General features: G+C 39.4%; 1 protein-coding gene across 6 annotated transcripts in view; it reads right to left on the reverse strand.

Moving 5' to 3' along the window:
* FLT1 (fms related receptor tyrosine kinase 1) overlaps positions 1 to 16,869 on the reverse strand; it is a 196,101-nt gene that overhangs the window by 93,891 nt on the left and 85,341 nt on the right. For all 6 annotated transcript variants that reach the window (XR_013407803.1, XR_013407805.1, XR_013407804.1 and 3 more), the window contains exons 11-12: positions 12,526 to 12,640; positions 3,416 to 3,524 (exon numbers count right to left, since the gene is read on the reverse strand). Coding sequence is in view for 2 of the 6 variants with exons in the window: in XM_001117928.5 (XP_001117928.4) it covers positions 3,416 to 3,524; positions 12,526 to 12,640 (224 nt within the window). In the remaining 4 variants the exon portion in view is untranslated. The remainder of the gene's footprint in view (positions 1 to 3,415; positions 3,525 to 12,525; positions 12,641 to 16,869) is intronic.

Here is a 16,869-nt window from a genome sequence, read left to right on the forward strand (position 1 = left end):
GCCACCAGGCCTAGCTAGTTTTTGTACTTTTTGTAGAGACAGAATTTTGTCATGTTTCTCAGGCTGGTCTCAAACTCTTGTGTTCAAGCGATCTTTCCATCTCAGCCTCCCAAAGTGCTGGGATTTACAGGCGTAAGCCATTGTGCCTGGCCCCAAGTCATTGTATTTTAAAGAAGGGACAACATGATTGAAATGAGGACCAGTAAAGATCCAAATCTAGATAAGTAGAGCATTAAAATTTCAGACAGGCACTTTTAAAGCATTACCCTCACTGAGTCAAGTATAAACACTGAACAAATATATGTTCATTTTTTTCAAAAAATAGGCATATGAGGTACAACATTCCTGAGTCTTTACGCTCATCTCTAGTGACAAAGATTTGAGTAAGAAAAAGATAATAATTATTTAAAAACTAATAATGAATGTAAGCAAGTTAACCTAATATCACAATCAAAACTAGAACTTTTCAGGACTGGTAGAAAAGGATTAAGGGAAAGTATATTCCAGGCAATGAGGGCTTGGTTGGCTGAACTTGTGTCAGTTTTAAGATTAAAGCTCTTGGATTTCTAGAGGAAAAGAACTGTGAGCTTCAAGTAGGTATGTCTGAATTGAATTCTCATTGTTCTTTTGGACTCTGTCCAATATGGATAAGCCTTGGGCTCTAGAAGAGGTTTCTACCCCGCCATGGTTATACATTGTACAATATGGTGAGAGGTAGGAGGGAATTTCCGCCTGAATTCAGCAGGTGATCACCTTTATCAACTTGGACTCTTTCAGCAACAACACCATGGGTAGAAATATGATGCAGCGATGAGACTCTGGGCTAGCCAGATGTTGGTGCTGTGACTAATGCTAGGCATCGGTTAGCTTTCCTTGGGAACACTGATTAATAAGGAAGTGAGCATGATGTTCCCTCTTCTCTTGGTACATCCTCTTCCAGTACTGCCCTCAGACCCAGGCAAGAAGGGTCCCTGTGGCAGCTCTGTTCTGGTCATAGCTCTTCCCACAATGTGAAGAGTTTATGGGGCCAAGTGAGCATGCCTACCCACAGCCTGTGTCACTTCATTCCTGTATCATGCTCCAGGTCCCTGGGATCTCAGAATTCCCTAAAAGGCTGATTGAAATCTGCTTCTAGCTTGGCTCTTCTTCCCTAGGTCCGGCCTCCTGAGCTCAGACTGCTTGTCAGTTTTCACACCTTTGGGTCTGTGCAAGCAGTGGCCAAGGGAAACTGTCTGTGAGGGGCATGGGCAGAGCTCAGATGTGTGGGCTGGGAGACACCACACATGGTGCATGGCCCCTTGCAGTGTGGACAGGGTAAGGGGCGCAGAGGGGAGGTGGATGATTTAGTTTTTCTGCACCGCCAGGTGCTGCCACAATCTAGTCTGGAATCTGAGTAGTCTCAGAGCTCTAAATTGATCCTGACCTCTCAGGTCATCATGAAAGTATATTTGTCCATAGGGGGCTAAAACATATTTAATGGCTTATTTGCTTGATGTAGAACTTGTCAGTAGTTAGACGTATGGTTTGTGGGCCTCCACTGGTACTCTTGTCTTGGCTCTGAAAATGTCAGGGCAAGCCTGTTCTCTTGTCTCCATCTATTCAAATCCCACCTTCTCTCTACCTATTCAGGTCCTGCTTCCTTCTCAGAGGCTTACAGCTGCACTGTCCAATATGGTACCTGTGAGCCTCATGTGGCTTTTGAGCACTTGAAATGTGGCTACTGTGTCAGAGGAACTGAAGCATATTCAGTTTATTTGATTTTATTTAAATTGATTTAAGTGTAAAAACTGAAGCAGTGTAATATTTTTTAAAATACTGATTACATATTGAAATCACAATAGTTCGGATATATTGGGTTCAATAAAATTAATTTTACTTTACAAAAAACATGGTTACTAGAAAGTTTTAAATGGTATTTGTGACTTATATCTCTATTGGACAGTGGTGGCTTTAGAAAGCAAGCTCATCTGTCACATGACCTCTGCATATAAATTTTGATACTAGGATGTATGTAATTTAACATTTCTTCTTTGTTTCCTTGGTGTTAGAACTGTGTTCCTAGAAAGACAGGACTTCATTGATGCGCCTCCCAGTGCTCAGTAGAGTTGAACTGTACCATTTAACAGTGCTCATTAAACTGTTACAAAGTTATTGAATGTTCAGAACAAAACAGGAATTGTTCAGTCTTTTGTATTCTAAATCAGACATACTCTGACTATGGGTTGAGATAGTAACTTGTTTCCAACCAAATCTAAAGGACAGTGCAAACCTTTGTATTTAACTAGTCCAAATCTTCTGAGTTTTATTAGAGCACCAATCTGTGTGAAATCTCCATCTGAATCCTTCTCTAACTAAAGGCCATGTCCTATTTGGAATGGATGCAAAGATGACTTCTCTTCCACTTCTCTAACATAAGAGACAGGGACTGAGTTGGCCTAGAGCAGCTCTGCTATGCACCTCTCCAAATCCCATTTGCTCATCTGGAAAACACAAGAGCTATGATGCAGAACAGCCTCTGGAATCCCTGCCAGCCCTGATGTTCTATGAGAATCTACTCAGGGATATCTCCCATGGCACAGCTTCTCTGGGGCTTGGTTAACTTGCCAGAGGCTCCTGTGATCTGACAACGCATATGTATCATGGAATTGGACCTGTCTATTTCTTTCTGGAGACCTTCTGGCAATTTCTGCAGCCTGCCCCGTTCAGTAAGAAGTTTCCAGAAAGTTGGCCTACTGCCCATGTTTCCTCAGAAATTGGGGGAGTGTGGAGCCAGGCAATTGTTTTTATACTTTGAGCTACTTACTTCCTTCCTGTACCCATTGAGGGACATAGGGAGTGCCATTTGTGTACCTTGGAGGTTTTTAAGATTTGCAGAGACCATCATATTTAAGGCTAAAAATTCTTAAATGCTATCAAAAAATAGCACATTAACTATTGTTAATAAAGCTCAGTTTCAGATGGCTATAGAGCCTTATTCCCCAAAAAGTCTAAATTACCTAAGTTGTGAAACAATTAACTTTTTGGTTAAAACAAAAACAAAACCAAAAACAATGTCATCATATTATATGCATTATAATTGGTTTCCTTGATTGGTATTGAACTGCTATGTACCAGACCCTGTGCTAGGTACTGAAGGGAATGAAAAAATGAGCATACAGATTCCCAATTCACAATCCAGTCTGGGAGGGAGACAAACACAAATAACTCTAAAAGAAAATTCGGGGAAATAACTCTTTAGGAGATCCAATGAGGTAGAATTCTATTCCTGAGAGCAAGGATGAAGGCACTCAAAGTTTGACAATTCTGTGGAATTAAAAAAAAAAATCACTCAAGCTATAAATGCACTAAAAGCAAACAAGACTGAAGACAGAATGAAGTCACCAGGCTGTCTCTGGGTATAGGATGTGTGGCTTACCTGTGATATAAAAGCTTATGTTTCTTCCCACCGTCCCAACTTTATTGGAAGCTATGCAACTGTAGATTCCAGAAATTCTAGAGTCAGCCACAACCAAGGTGCTAGCCGTCTGCAAAAGAAAAGGAAACTTTAGCTAGCAATAGGACAAATAACTAATTGAACACCCCAAGCTACTTCTGAGGTTGAAATGATTCAGCTATTCCATTCATTCTGTAAAGAGAGTATTGCATAGGTGGTGGTTACTAGAAGGCTCTCCTCTTGCCGAGCCCCAACAAGAATGGAAAAATAACAGGAAAGCAGGTCCTCAGGAGACCGGGGCCTATGACATCCGACTCATATGAGGGTTTCAGGCTTATTTATCTCGTGCTGCTGGTCTAACAATTACAGACCTGAAGCTGAGATGTGGGACTGCACGTCCTACCCTACGAGGTGGTCAGTCCCACATCAATGAGAGGAACAGGTGAGGCTGAGGCCTTCCCTTTTGTTTGGGTGACCTGAGAGTATGGATGCCAGTTGTGACAGGAGCTTTCTCTGCTATTTGGTTCTATAACAAGAATGTTAAGTGAGCAAGTATAGAAGAGAATGTTTGGTTGAAACTTTATTTTTTCTTTAAGAAATGGGGTCTTGCTATGTTGCCCAGGCTGGTCTTGAACTTCTGGGCTCAAGCAGTTTTCCCACCTTAGTCTCCCAAGTAGCTGGGACAACAGGCACATGTCACTGCACCTGGCTTGAAACATTTTTTTATATGCTCAAATAATGTGGCGTGCAACAATGGATGGTCCTGAAGGAGGCCGTGTGTGTGTGTGTGTGTGTGTGTGTGTGTGTAAATTACCTAATTTCTCAGTTGTCTCTATTCCTAATCTAGAAGATGAAAAATTAAACTATGAATTAATCGGCCGGGCGCGGTGGCTCACTCCTGTAATCCTAGCACTTTGGGAGGCCAAGGCGGGCGGATCATGAGGTCAGGAGATCGAGACCATCCTGGCTATCACGGTGAAACCCTGTCTCTACCAAAACATAAAAAAAATTAGCCAGGCAAGGTGGCGGGCGCCTATAGTCCCAGTTACTCAGGAGGCTGAGGCAGGAGAATGGCATGAACCCAGGAGGCGGAGCTTGCAGTGAGCCAAGATTGCGCCACTGCACTCCAGCCTGGGCGACAGAGTGAGACTCCGTCTCAAAAAAAAAAAAATTATGAGTTAATACAATAATATTGTTCCACTAGACTTTAGTGCTGTTATTTGACAACTTAGTCCCTAAAGAAACATTAGCAGTCAAAATTGCATGAACTTGAAAGCACTTTTCAAACTGTGATGTCTAAAAAGTAATGAAACAAAATAATGAAACAAAATTTTAGACAACTTAAAGACTTGCAGTCTTCCAAAGAAAAAAAGTTGGCAATATGAAACAAATTGTTAAACATTCTTAAATTTAACCCAAGCTTGCATTAAAAAGTAGTGTATAATCTACATGAAAAAAATAAGAAAACTAGTTAGTTTCTCATACTTAAAATTACAGAAAGGAAAAGTTGGTCCAGTTACTTATAAATCTTTGCAGCCTGTCTCCTAGGACAAAAATAACTGGTTATGGGCTTCGAAATTGCAGAGGCTGTGCTAATGCTTCCAGACTAACGGAGTGTCCTAGCTGAAGTATAATGACCAAGTGACTTACAGGCTAAAGCAATGTAAGGCTGAAATGTGACAGCTGACTTTCCAAGGTGGTGGACATACTCTACAAGTGGTTTGGCTGTAGGACAGAGTCCTAACATTTTCTGAGTTTCTAAGTAATGTGCTAGGCACTTTAGTTGTGTTCTCTTATTCCATCTAATAAATTAAGGTATTTCTGTCTTTAATCTACAGATCAGGAAGACTTAAAAACATGTTCCTAATGTTTTCAGCCAGCAAATTCATTGGTCCAAATTCTCTACAATTTTCACTGTGGTATGGTGAGTAGTACACAGTGCTTTCTCTTCTGTTTGATGGAAGGATCTGCTTAATTACACCTACCCATATATTTCTCTGTGTATTATTGAAATTATTGATAATGAAAGTGTCTGCAATATGTGGCAGACAATTTAGCAGACATTTATTGAGTGATTATCAAGGCATTGCCCAGATGTTGTAAGGGAGACAGAGATGAATATGACACAATCCCTCCCCTTAACACTATCATTCTTTAAGGTGATAGAAAGGAATTTCCCTCCTTGAAGATCATACAAAAAATATTCTCTCTTTTGCAAGGAAAGCTCATACGAAGGCAAATAACCCACAGAAAAGAGTATGAAAGAGAGCTCAGGTGTCCCTTTCTTATTTTGACGATGAATCTTTGTAAGAGGTGGGACATAAAAAATTCTGAATAGCCATTTCCTTGTAATTGTTGTTCCCACCAGTTTACAGTCATGGAAGGAAATGGAAGTAGTTCGAAGAGAAGCTTGTAGGTGGCAACATGAGAAAACTGTTAGCTTAGATGCTTCAAAGCAGTTTGCAAAAACTTCAGAAACAAGGAGCTCAGATGAAGCCTTCTTAAGCTGGGGTGTCAGCTCCAGCACTGTTTTTCTTATGAACTTAGTTCTCAAGTGTTTATCCTAATGGGCCTCAGGAGAAACTTACTTAGATTCTCAGATTAATCGTCGCTCAGTAAGTAAGTGAAAAACCCATTTCTGTTGGCTTGAGAGTGTTTGAAATTATAGACAACATTTACCTGCCTCTATGAGTTGTGTTTGGGTTTTTATTTAAAAGATTTTGATTTCATTGAACTTAGAGCAACTGAGAACAAGAACTGGGTTTTGTGGCAAGGGAAAATCAATTCAGATGTATACATTTGCCACGTTTAAGACCTGTGCAGGTAACCTGGGAACGGCTGTGGCCATTTTACAAGTCTCAACGAACAGTCAAATAGGTCTAAATTTATGTATAATCAGAGAATAAAATTGAGGTGCTCCGAAGTGAAATGAATCCAGGTCACAAGATGGAGACAGAAATGTATTTGAATTTTTCTCACTTTGTGTGAGAAATGACACCTTCCAAAACAAGACATATTACTCGTAGTCAAGCCTGCCCCAGAAATCATGTCTACAGAGCTTCTATTAAAATAGAAGCAGAAAACAACGTTGATGGGAGTTTACATTATTTCTTTGTTTCTGCATACCTTTATGTATCCCTTACAATGCACCAGGCAGCATGCAAGGCACTTTACAGGAATTGTCTCATTTAATCCTCCCTAAAACCCTGTGAGATGGGTATATTATGCTATTCTACAGGTAAGACAACTGAGGTTCCGAGAGATTAAATGATTCACCCAAAGATATAAAGGACCACAGACAGGCCTGGGCAGAATTTATGCTCAGGTGTGTCTGCCTCCAGTGCCTATGCTCTTAATCTCTATACCAAATTGCTTCTCGTCTTGAGACTCTTTAAATTGAATAACACAGATCAATTGGCAAAGTTCTGTCTACACCTTGGATTGAATTTTTCCTTGAGAATACTTCCTTTAATCAGCAGAGATGGGTAACATAAATTAAATACTACTACTATTTACAGAAATACTAGTTTGCTTCTTTGATGACATTTTACATAAGCGGCAAGCTGCTTTTCAACTGTTGTGTTGTTATGTGGTTTGAAAATATATTTGATAAGTACAATGGTTATCATTAAAGAAGAAAAGTTAAAAATAAGATGAAACATATTCTATGATCAGTTTTACTAAAATTTATCTCATTTCTAGAGTACTTCTCTTTCAGAGGATATATTTTTAAATTATAAATTCAAACATTTTCTCGTTACAAATAAAATTGTTTGACAATTAAAGTTTAAACTTTATAGGGTCAGAGAAAGGAGCTCAAGTGTGAACTGTAGCTCAGTGTAGTCTGGCTGGACTAGAAGGCAGCTTCGCATGGGACAGTGAGTTTCAATGTCTGAGTCTTCTGAATAAAGGAAAAAATCTCTTCCTCAGTGCTTACATCCAAATACTATGGTGTCAAGGGAAAAAATGAAAATAGCATCACAATTGGGGCATGCAATATCAACTAAATACTTTCAAAGAGAAAGTAACCAAGAATTTGAGTTGCATGTTTGAAATTATGATCATTTATTCTATAAGGTATGCCAAAATAAATTCTTAAGGATATTTACTTGTATTAGTTCTATAATTAGTTTTCATTTTCCACAATTGAAAATAATTGAAGGAGGACTGAGGAAGAGAAAAAAGCAGAAGTGCTGAAATGAAATTAGGCTATCAGGCTGGATACGGCGGCTCAGGCCTGTAATCCCAGCACTTTGGAAGGCTGAGGCTGGCGGATCACCTGAGGTCGGGAGTTCAAGATCAGCCTGGCCAACATGGCGAAACCCTGTCTCTACTATAAATACAAAGATTAGCTGGGCCTGGTGTAGTCCCAGGCGCTTGTAGTCCCAGCTACTTGGGAGGCTGAGGCAGGAGAATCGCTTGAACATGGGAAGTGGGGGTTGCAATGAGCCGAGATCGTGCTAAAATAAATAAATAAATAAATAAATAAATAAATAAATAAAATTAGAATATCAAAGGTTATATTAGTCTTAACGGACTCATGCTTTCTACTTCTCATTTTTACTACATTTGCTTTTCGGGGTGCCTCCAGTTGCCTGGCCCTCAAGTATTTACATGTTAGAGAGAGATCCTTCAAGCCCATTCTCTGGGCTCTTTGCTATGGCCCAGGAATGCTCATAAAACTATCAGCAAGTACTGTAAGTTTGGAGTTTTTCATGCTCATTCCTTCCTTCCTTCCCTTTCATTAAGCATTAGTAATTTGTTACTACAATGTTGTTTGAACCTCACGGAATAGAATGGATGGGGTGATGTGTCATTCAACCTAATTCCAGCACTCGTTTTTTAAAAATCTATATATGGAACACTGATTTTAATCTCGGGATGTTTCTAATATAGCTTCCTTTCAAGTGTTTCACGGAGCAATAAAAGTAGATGTATAAAGGTCATGGAAGAATCTAAAATTAACACAGGGTGGCACATTTGAGCCAACTGATGGGAAAATAGAACATGAGATTTAGAAAACATTGGGGTGTGTGTGGGAACTGAAACACAAGCTGTAATTCTGTGGTTGGGACTCTTGCTCCTGTCACGGATTTGTCTTATACAGGACACACTTCTCAAGGTACAGTCAGAAGGATTTCAATGGAAACATTGCTAACACATTAAAATGGTAATGATTCTCCAACCTTACAGAATTAATGCTGTGATAGCGTATTTCCTGTGTGTTTTTTCTAACACGGGGTTCCTTCTACTTCCTACTCCATATCTACAAACCTAACAGTTTGGCAACCCCATTTAGACAATACGAAAGTGCACATTTGCTATTAGCAACTCCAGTTGATGACTCACTTTTCACAAATCTGGGCCAAAACTCGCCAATAAGGAAACTAAATTTTATTGTCCTCTATACCCTTCCTTGAGTTAAACAAAAAAATGCAACAAAACAAAGAAAAAAAATCCAACAGGTGCTCCAGCGTGAGTGTGAGCGCTGCCCCACTGACCTGTGGAGTAGCATTGCTGGGCAGGCTACCATGTGACGGTGGATAAAGGGATCACTGCAGTCTAAGCTGGGACTTTAACTTACTTTCTAAAAATGTATACAAAACAAAAACAGTTTTAATTGTAAGGGAAAAAGCACTGCATATAACTCAGAAACAGCAAAACTTCCATTTTGTCACCATCATATGACAGATACATTTTTTTTCAAACCCACAAAAAGATACATTAGTAGATGCTAAAAGTAAAGTTACTAAATTCTCCTAAATTCAAGATATGAACTCAATAATTTATTTAAAGTCAGTTGTAATTGACTTTAGCAATTACAACTGCTAATGGGATATGTACCATATATATTTATATATATTTATATATTATATATAATATATATTTTATATATATTTATATACATATATTTTTTATATATATATAGAGAGAGAGACTTTGTTTAGTATGAGTATTAAAAGTTTTTTCAGTGCAAACAATTGTTTAACAAAGTCTTCATTGTATATGATCACAATCAGTTGGGGGAATTGCATAAGGGTACATATGACATTCACTTGAATAAAGTAGTACTTGTATAGGACTTTCTCATGTTATGTTATGTTATATTATGTTATGCTATGTTATGTTATGTTATTTATTTACTTTTTGAGACACAGTCTCACTCTGTCACGCAGGCTGGAGTGCAGTGGCACAATCTCGGCTCACTGTAACCTCCACTTCCCGGGTTCAAGCGATTCTTGTGCCTTAGCCTTCCGAGTAGCTGGGATTACAGGCGCCCACCACTATGCCCTGCTAATTTTTGTATTTCTAGTAGAGATGAGGTTTTGCCATATTGGCCAGGCTGGTCTTTAACTTCTGACCTCAGGTGATCCGCCCGCCTCGGCCTACCAAATTGTTGGGATTACAGGCATGAGCCACCACACCTGGACTTCATTATGTTATTTCATTTCACCCTCATAACAGGAAACTAGCTAGGGCAAGTATCATTAGTTCTGTTTTTTTGGAGGAAAGAACTCAGGCTGAGAGAGGTGAGCTGGTTTGCATGTGGTTATACAGAGAGGAAGTGTCATAGTTTGACTCCAGGGCTCCTGATGGCAGGTTGGGTAGCACAAGTGCAGAGGTCTATATTTAAAATCTTCTGCATAACTATAAAATTACAAGACAATAAATTTGTTTTAAACCTTCATGGAGAAAATCAGGGAAGTTCTTTTATCATGGGCATGTTTTGATACTCCACTTCCACTGATTTTGATAGGTTTTACATTATATATGGAGTCAAGTTGCTACTTCATGGTTTGGGTTAGCCAGAAACTTCATCTAGCTTTCTCATTTTTCATTTTATTTCCTATTGTATATTTTTGTGGATAGGATATCAAAATAGCACTAGACGTTACCACTGAAATTAAGCTTATAAATTCTTGTGTTAATATCCAGCAGTTAACAGTATATCCTCCTGATACGCTCAGGAAAAAACAAAATGAATTGACATAACCAATGAATGGCATCTTGACATTTTTCTAGTACTTTGTGACAACTAATTTGCTGTCCACTGCTAATAAACTGAGGTAGTTTCCTTATTAAAAATATCTGAAGGCCGGATGTGGTGGCTCATGCCTGTAATCCCAGAACTTTGGGAGGCCAAGGCAGGCAGATCACAAGGTCAGGAGTTCTAGATTAGCCTGGCCAACATGGTGAAACCCTGTCTCCACTAGAAATACAAAACTTAGATGGCGTGTGCCTGTAATCCCAGCTACTTGGGAGGCTGAGGCACAAGAATCGCTTGAACCCTGAGAGGCAGAGGTTGCCGTGAACTGAGATTGGGCCACTGCACTCCAGCCTGGGCAACAGAGTGAGACTCTATCTCAAAAAAAAAAAAAAACAAAAAAAAAAAAGAAAGAACAAATTAAACTTTCAAGTTTATATAACTTCTAAGTATTTCATTAAACTGCTCTCTTATCAATAGCCACACATCACGGAATGTTTTAAAGTACTGCTTATTTCTGTTAGAGAAAAAGAATTGTAAACCACCTACAGCTACTGCTGTAGTTATAAAAACTTCCTAAATGTTTAATAAGAGACTATTGGTGTTATTGTATAAGCTACTGCCACTCTGACTAATTTCTACATTGGCTTACTTGACTATAAGAGCATTAGGTTTTGGAAAGGAAAGACTTTGGTTTGAGTCTCTCATTTACACTTTTAAGCTGGCTTTGGGTTAATCATCTTATCATCTCTGTTTTCTTTATCTTTAAAATGGAGATAACCACGCTCATCTGCCAAAGAATGATGTTGACATTAGCATATGTCAAAAAGTTTCACTTAATGAAAATTATAGATGTTATTTGTTGTTATTGTTAAATCATACATGAGGAACGATGCCATCTACTTTGTCATTTTCAAGTGCAAAGGGTACGGCTGAATAGATAACATAAGCATATCCATACTCAAGCAGGCAGTGGAAACTGTATTAACAGTCTCTACTCCAAATCAAGATATATATGTGTAAACAGACATGTCAGCAAGGGGATACTTGATTCTTTTTTTAAAGAATCACAGCTGGGCACGGAGACTCACACCTGTAATCCCAGCACTTTGGGAGGTCGAGGCAGGAGGATCACCTGAGGTCAGGAGTTCAAGACCAACCTGGCCAACATGGTGAAACCCTGTCTCTACTAAAAATACAAAAATTAGCCAGGCGTGATGACAGGTGCCTGTAATCCTAGCTACTTGGGAGGCTGAAACAGGAGAATCACTTGAACCCAGGAGGCAGAGGTTGCAGTGAGCCGAGATCATGCCATTGGACTCCAGCCTGGGTGACAGAGTGAGACTCCATCTCAAAAAAAAAAAAAAAAGAAAAAAAGAATCATTATCCCTGTGCCAGACAATAGCAGATTTTTAAGTGTATTCTTTTCTAATTCAACAGGAAAAAGCCACTAGGTCTGAGAACCACTGAGACTTTCCTAGCTCACAGGCTTGTTAGCTATTGCCAAGGTTCAGTGGGGGTGAGGGGAGTATAAAATGAACAGTGTGCTGATGAGGTCAAGGAATCTTGATAGGTTGTGTGTTTGCGCATCCCCCCCCCACTTAAGCTTTGATCTTGCAAAGACAGAGGGAAATACATATTTCACAAAATAGAAACATTCAGTTTTAGCTCTAAGTCTTGTACTAGCTTTTGCTTACTGGGATCCCACTTTATGTACATCAGTGATTCCAATCCTCATCACATGCTGTAATCATCTGGGAAACTTTTACAAGCCCTAGGCTGCACTCCGGAGATTTGGATGTAGTAATAATTGGTAGAGTATTCTAATAGGCAGCCAGGATTGCGAACCACCAGTGTGGGCCAGTTTGACGTTCAAGCGGACAGTGCCATCTCTACCATTAGGAATGAGTACTCATTATGTTGGAACTGGCAGCTTGAGTAGTCTCTGTATGTATCTCCATAAAGACATAGTTCAGACATTGTCTTTCTTCTGTCTGAATTTTTGTTTGAACATTTGAATTATTCCTGGTTCCAATAAACCTAGAATTGGGAGCTGACAGTGTATTTGTAGAATAAACATCCCAGTGCTCATTTTTACAAACAATACCTTATTCTTTCCTTCTATTATTGCCATGCGCTGAGTGATGCTCTCAATTCTGTTTCCTATGTTGCTGTCAGGATCCAGGATAAAGGACTCTTCATTATTGGAACAAAAGTCATACCTATTAAAAAAAAAAAAGTTATCACAATGTGGCTTTACAGCATGGTTCAGTCAATGCGGACAGGTGAAATGAAAACTTGGTGTAAGTCCTCAGATAACAGAGTCACAAATTTTATGTGTGAGTCTTCTTTTCCTTAGGTTTTTTCCTATATTCATCCTCAAAACTTAAAAAATAGCAAATATATTTGGCTCATACTTGAAAAAAACCCCACACTAGTGTGTCACCATATATCCTTGTTCTAAATGTTAATATTAAGTAAAAATGCATAAATTTTAAAATTTAATAGCTAGATTTTAGTCTTTAGTGGAAGTAACATTCAAACACGGGAAAAATGAAGTTATGTTAATGAATAAAAACGTCAAGGAAATCATACCATTTTATATCTATAAAAAGCTGACTTTTAATCGGAATATGCAGTTGGATGGCTAATTTTTTCCAGGGCTAATTAAGTGCATATGGAAATAAACATCATGAAACAGTTATTAAATTCAGTCTATCTCTGCTTGAGTTTTGGGGAACTGTTCAAGCTCTCAGGCCTCAAGTGTTTAATTATAAAATAAAGGCGTTGATGTTATTTATCTCTGAGGTCCATGAATTCTCTCTCTCTGTTTTAAACATTTCACCATTTTGCATTCTGATTTTCTGGACTAGAATTTTTTTGAGCAGAAAACTTGCTGGTCTCTAATTTGTACATGTCTTGGGCAGATTCTGCAGATTTTTTAAACCAAGAGGAATTTTATTATTATTATTATTATTATTATTATTATTATTAGAGAGAGGGTCTCACTCTGTCACCTAGTCGAGTGTGTAGTGGTGCAATCATAGGTCACTGCAGCTTCGAACCTCTGGGTTCAAGCAATCCTGCCGCGTCAGCCTGTACCTGGGATTATAGGCTAAATGAAATTTTCAAGCTTCATTTCCAGAAAAAAATGAGTGGTTCGTCTTAAGTAGCCAAGAACAGGAATGACTTATGTGAGAGGAAAATGGGAGGCGCAAGTCAGTGAGAAAAAGGGAATGTAATCAGAAAAACGTTCTGCTACTACTCCTCTCTGGTCCTTGGGCCGAGAAGGAACTCCAGAGTGTTAAACTACCGCATCTGCGGGGGTACTTGCCCTGTAACGTCCTCCTGCAGAGTACTCACCACCTTTTAAGTGCTGACTTAATGGTTCTGAGTCCCCGCTGGGCCGACAGCTACAGGACAGGGGACAAATCAACGTATTCACTCTGTCCCCATAGCAGGGCAGGGCCCGAGCATGCCGTCAGCACCCCATAAACATTTGCACACATGCAGACAGGCACAGGTACCGGCATGTTGTTTTTGCTAAGAGTTTCTACTTGTTTTAATTGTTTGTCATTGTCAAACATACCGAGAAATAGAGAGAAGAGGGTGATATATCCCCATATGCCTGTCACCCAGATTTCATAGTTGTCAAAATTTTGTCACATTGGCTTCATCTATCCCTTCTTTTTTTTCTTCTGTGTTTTTTTTATTTTTTTTTCAACTTTCTAGCCTGGCCAAATGAAGGATTTATGTATTTAAAACAAATCTCAGACATCTTGTCATTTTAGCCCTATGTACTTCAGTGGGTCTCTCTAAAAAATGAGCAGATTTTCCCAATATAACCACAACGCTACTTTTACACCTAAGAGCATTAGCAATAATTCCATGGTGGTGTTTGCACCTAAACCATGTATCAGATTTCCCCAAATGTTTTTAAAGATGTCTTTACAGTTAGATTACAAGATTTAAAATTTGAAAAGAATGAATAAAAGGTGACCATTCCTCAAGGAATTTCTGCAGTTTTTACCCAGTATCATCCTTATAATAATCATCAGGTAAAATAAATGAACATTTTAATGCTTATTGATAAGTAAACTGAGCCAAAGAGAAATTATACACTTTCTCCTTTATTAGAAACATTTTAATGACAAAGTTTAAAAGTCATTATATTAGAGTCACTTTGCCCTATTTTTTCTTTATCCATATTCTCCATTTTCTAGACTATAACATCCCCACCTTAATTTCGTGTTAGACTTGCTGTCTTTCAAACACTCATAGTACAGTACTTATATACATGAGTATATATAATGTGCACATATACATGTGTATATACCTAGATTAGACATGCGCATATGTACTTGGGATTGTGACATCAAACAGCTAAAGTTCTCTTGCATCTGGAAGACAAGTTTTCAGATTTTATTCCTTTTCCCCCAAAGCAAGGAAAAAGATCAGGGAGGCCTTAGTCAAAGATCTTAATTTCATACTCCTGGGCTTTAGGAAATGCAAAGAAATATGTTAGAGTAAAGCAAGCCTGGATGTTTCTCAAGGGAAACACAGTCTGCTATCTGAGTTCACTTGGGGCTGTTGACCTCTGACACCCCACACCTCCCCCATCCCCACCCATGACTCTGAGGGCAGTTACTAAGGGCACAAGCCTTAGTATGGAAACTATAGGCCAGACTTATTGCCAGCTCTTCTACATAAAAAGGACAGATTCTGTGGCTATTTTCTAATTTAGGGGCTGTTATTTTTCCCTCTTTGTAATTGGGGCTATAAAAATAGAATGTCATTTAGAAGCCTTACTATATAACAGCACTTGAAAAGAGATTTAGGGGAGGGGAATGTGCCTAAGCCTTAAGAATACATCAAGCTCTTAAGGAAGTAGATTGTGCCATGTTTGAAGATGCAAAGATAATCACTGTGCTGGGAACTGTCTTGAGGGGGGAGGAAGCCGAACAACAAGAGGAAAGCAGCGTTCACTCCTGATTTCGCACAGGAAGTCCACAGCACCTCCTGCCAAAGCGAGATAAGAAAGCTCCCATGCACTATTCTGGACAAGGCCACTGTTATCAGCCTCAGCTCGGCGCTGTCCTCTCTTTGCTCCAAGCCTTGGTCCCTTTCCTAATGAGCTATAGGACTCCTACCTCCATTTGCATACAGCATGCCAAGTACAATGGCAGGGAGGTATTTATAACCCCTGAAAGAAAAACAAAAAAAATTATGGGCTAAGAGTGTACTCCATGTCATCTCTGCTGATTGCTCTGGACCTGAAACAACTTAGTTTGGGACTAGAGATTGATACAAATAAATTAAAAGAAAGCAGCCAATTCTGTTTCCAACACAAGGAGGTAGGGCCTCATGTGTGGTGTGTCAGCCTCCTACATTCCAAGTGGGAGCCATCTGTGGAACTCCCCATCTGGTCTAAGTTACTAGTCTTCTTCTCTTGACACATTATGGGAAACCGCCACCCTCTATATATGCAGATGACACTACTGACCTACATGCTTTGGGCTGATTTTCTTGTAACGGTGATGAATTTGCCTTATTCCCACCACACTCAAAAATATTTGGCTTCTCTGTGACCAAAGACAGATGAAGGCAGTCTGGGGCCACAGAAAAAGGCAAAACCAACACAGAGGTCAAACCTACAATCTTTCTTTCTTCCTTTTTTTTTCCTTTCTGTCACCCAGGCTGGAGCATGGTGGAACAATCTTGGTTCATTGCAGCCTTGACCTCCTGGTCTCAACTGGTCCTCCAACCTCAGCCTTCCGAGTAGCTGGGACTACATGTGTGTGCCATCATGCCAGGATAATTTTTGTGTTTTTAGTGGAGATGGAGTTTCACCATGCTGCCCAGGCTGATCTTGAACTCCTGGGCTCAAGCAATCTGCCTGCCTCAGCCTCCCGAGGTACTGGGATTACAGGTGTGAGCCAATGTGCCTGGTCAAACCTACAGTCTTGACAGTATGAGTGCTGGCAGAATTTGTACTCAGTTCTGGCTCATTTCAGAACCTGTGCACTTGACCCCAACACCATATGTAACATGATATCCATGTACTACCATCATATGACAAGAAATTATTATGCTTCAGTACTTCTTGGATATAGTAAGAAAAGACATCTCAAATATTCACTATACAAACACCATTACTACGTTGAGGAGTCCATGTCTTTATTTTTTTTTTTTAGCTCCTTTTGCATAACATGGTCAGTCTCCTTCCAAAATTTGCTAAACATCTCTCATCTTACACAATCAAAATATGTTGAATGACCAGTGCATGCACAGTCTGCAATTACAGTTTATATTACAGTTTCTATGAGAGCTCACTTTGTCACCCTGCAGTTCCTAAATTCAAGACAGGTTCCATTCACCTTTTCAAATCCAACACTCACGAAACGTAATGCACAATGCACACCCAAAGGTACCCCTTTGTTCACCTGTGCTT

Source organism: Macaca mulatta, chromosome 17 (genome assembly GCF_049350105.2).
Source record: "Macaca mulatta isolate MMU2019108-1 chromosome 17, T2T-MMU8v2.0, whole genome shotgun sequence".
NCBI lineage: Eukaryota > Metazoa > Chordata > Mammalia > Primates > Cercopithecidae > Macaca > Macaca mulatta.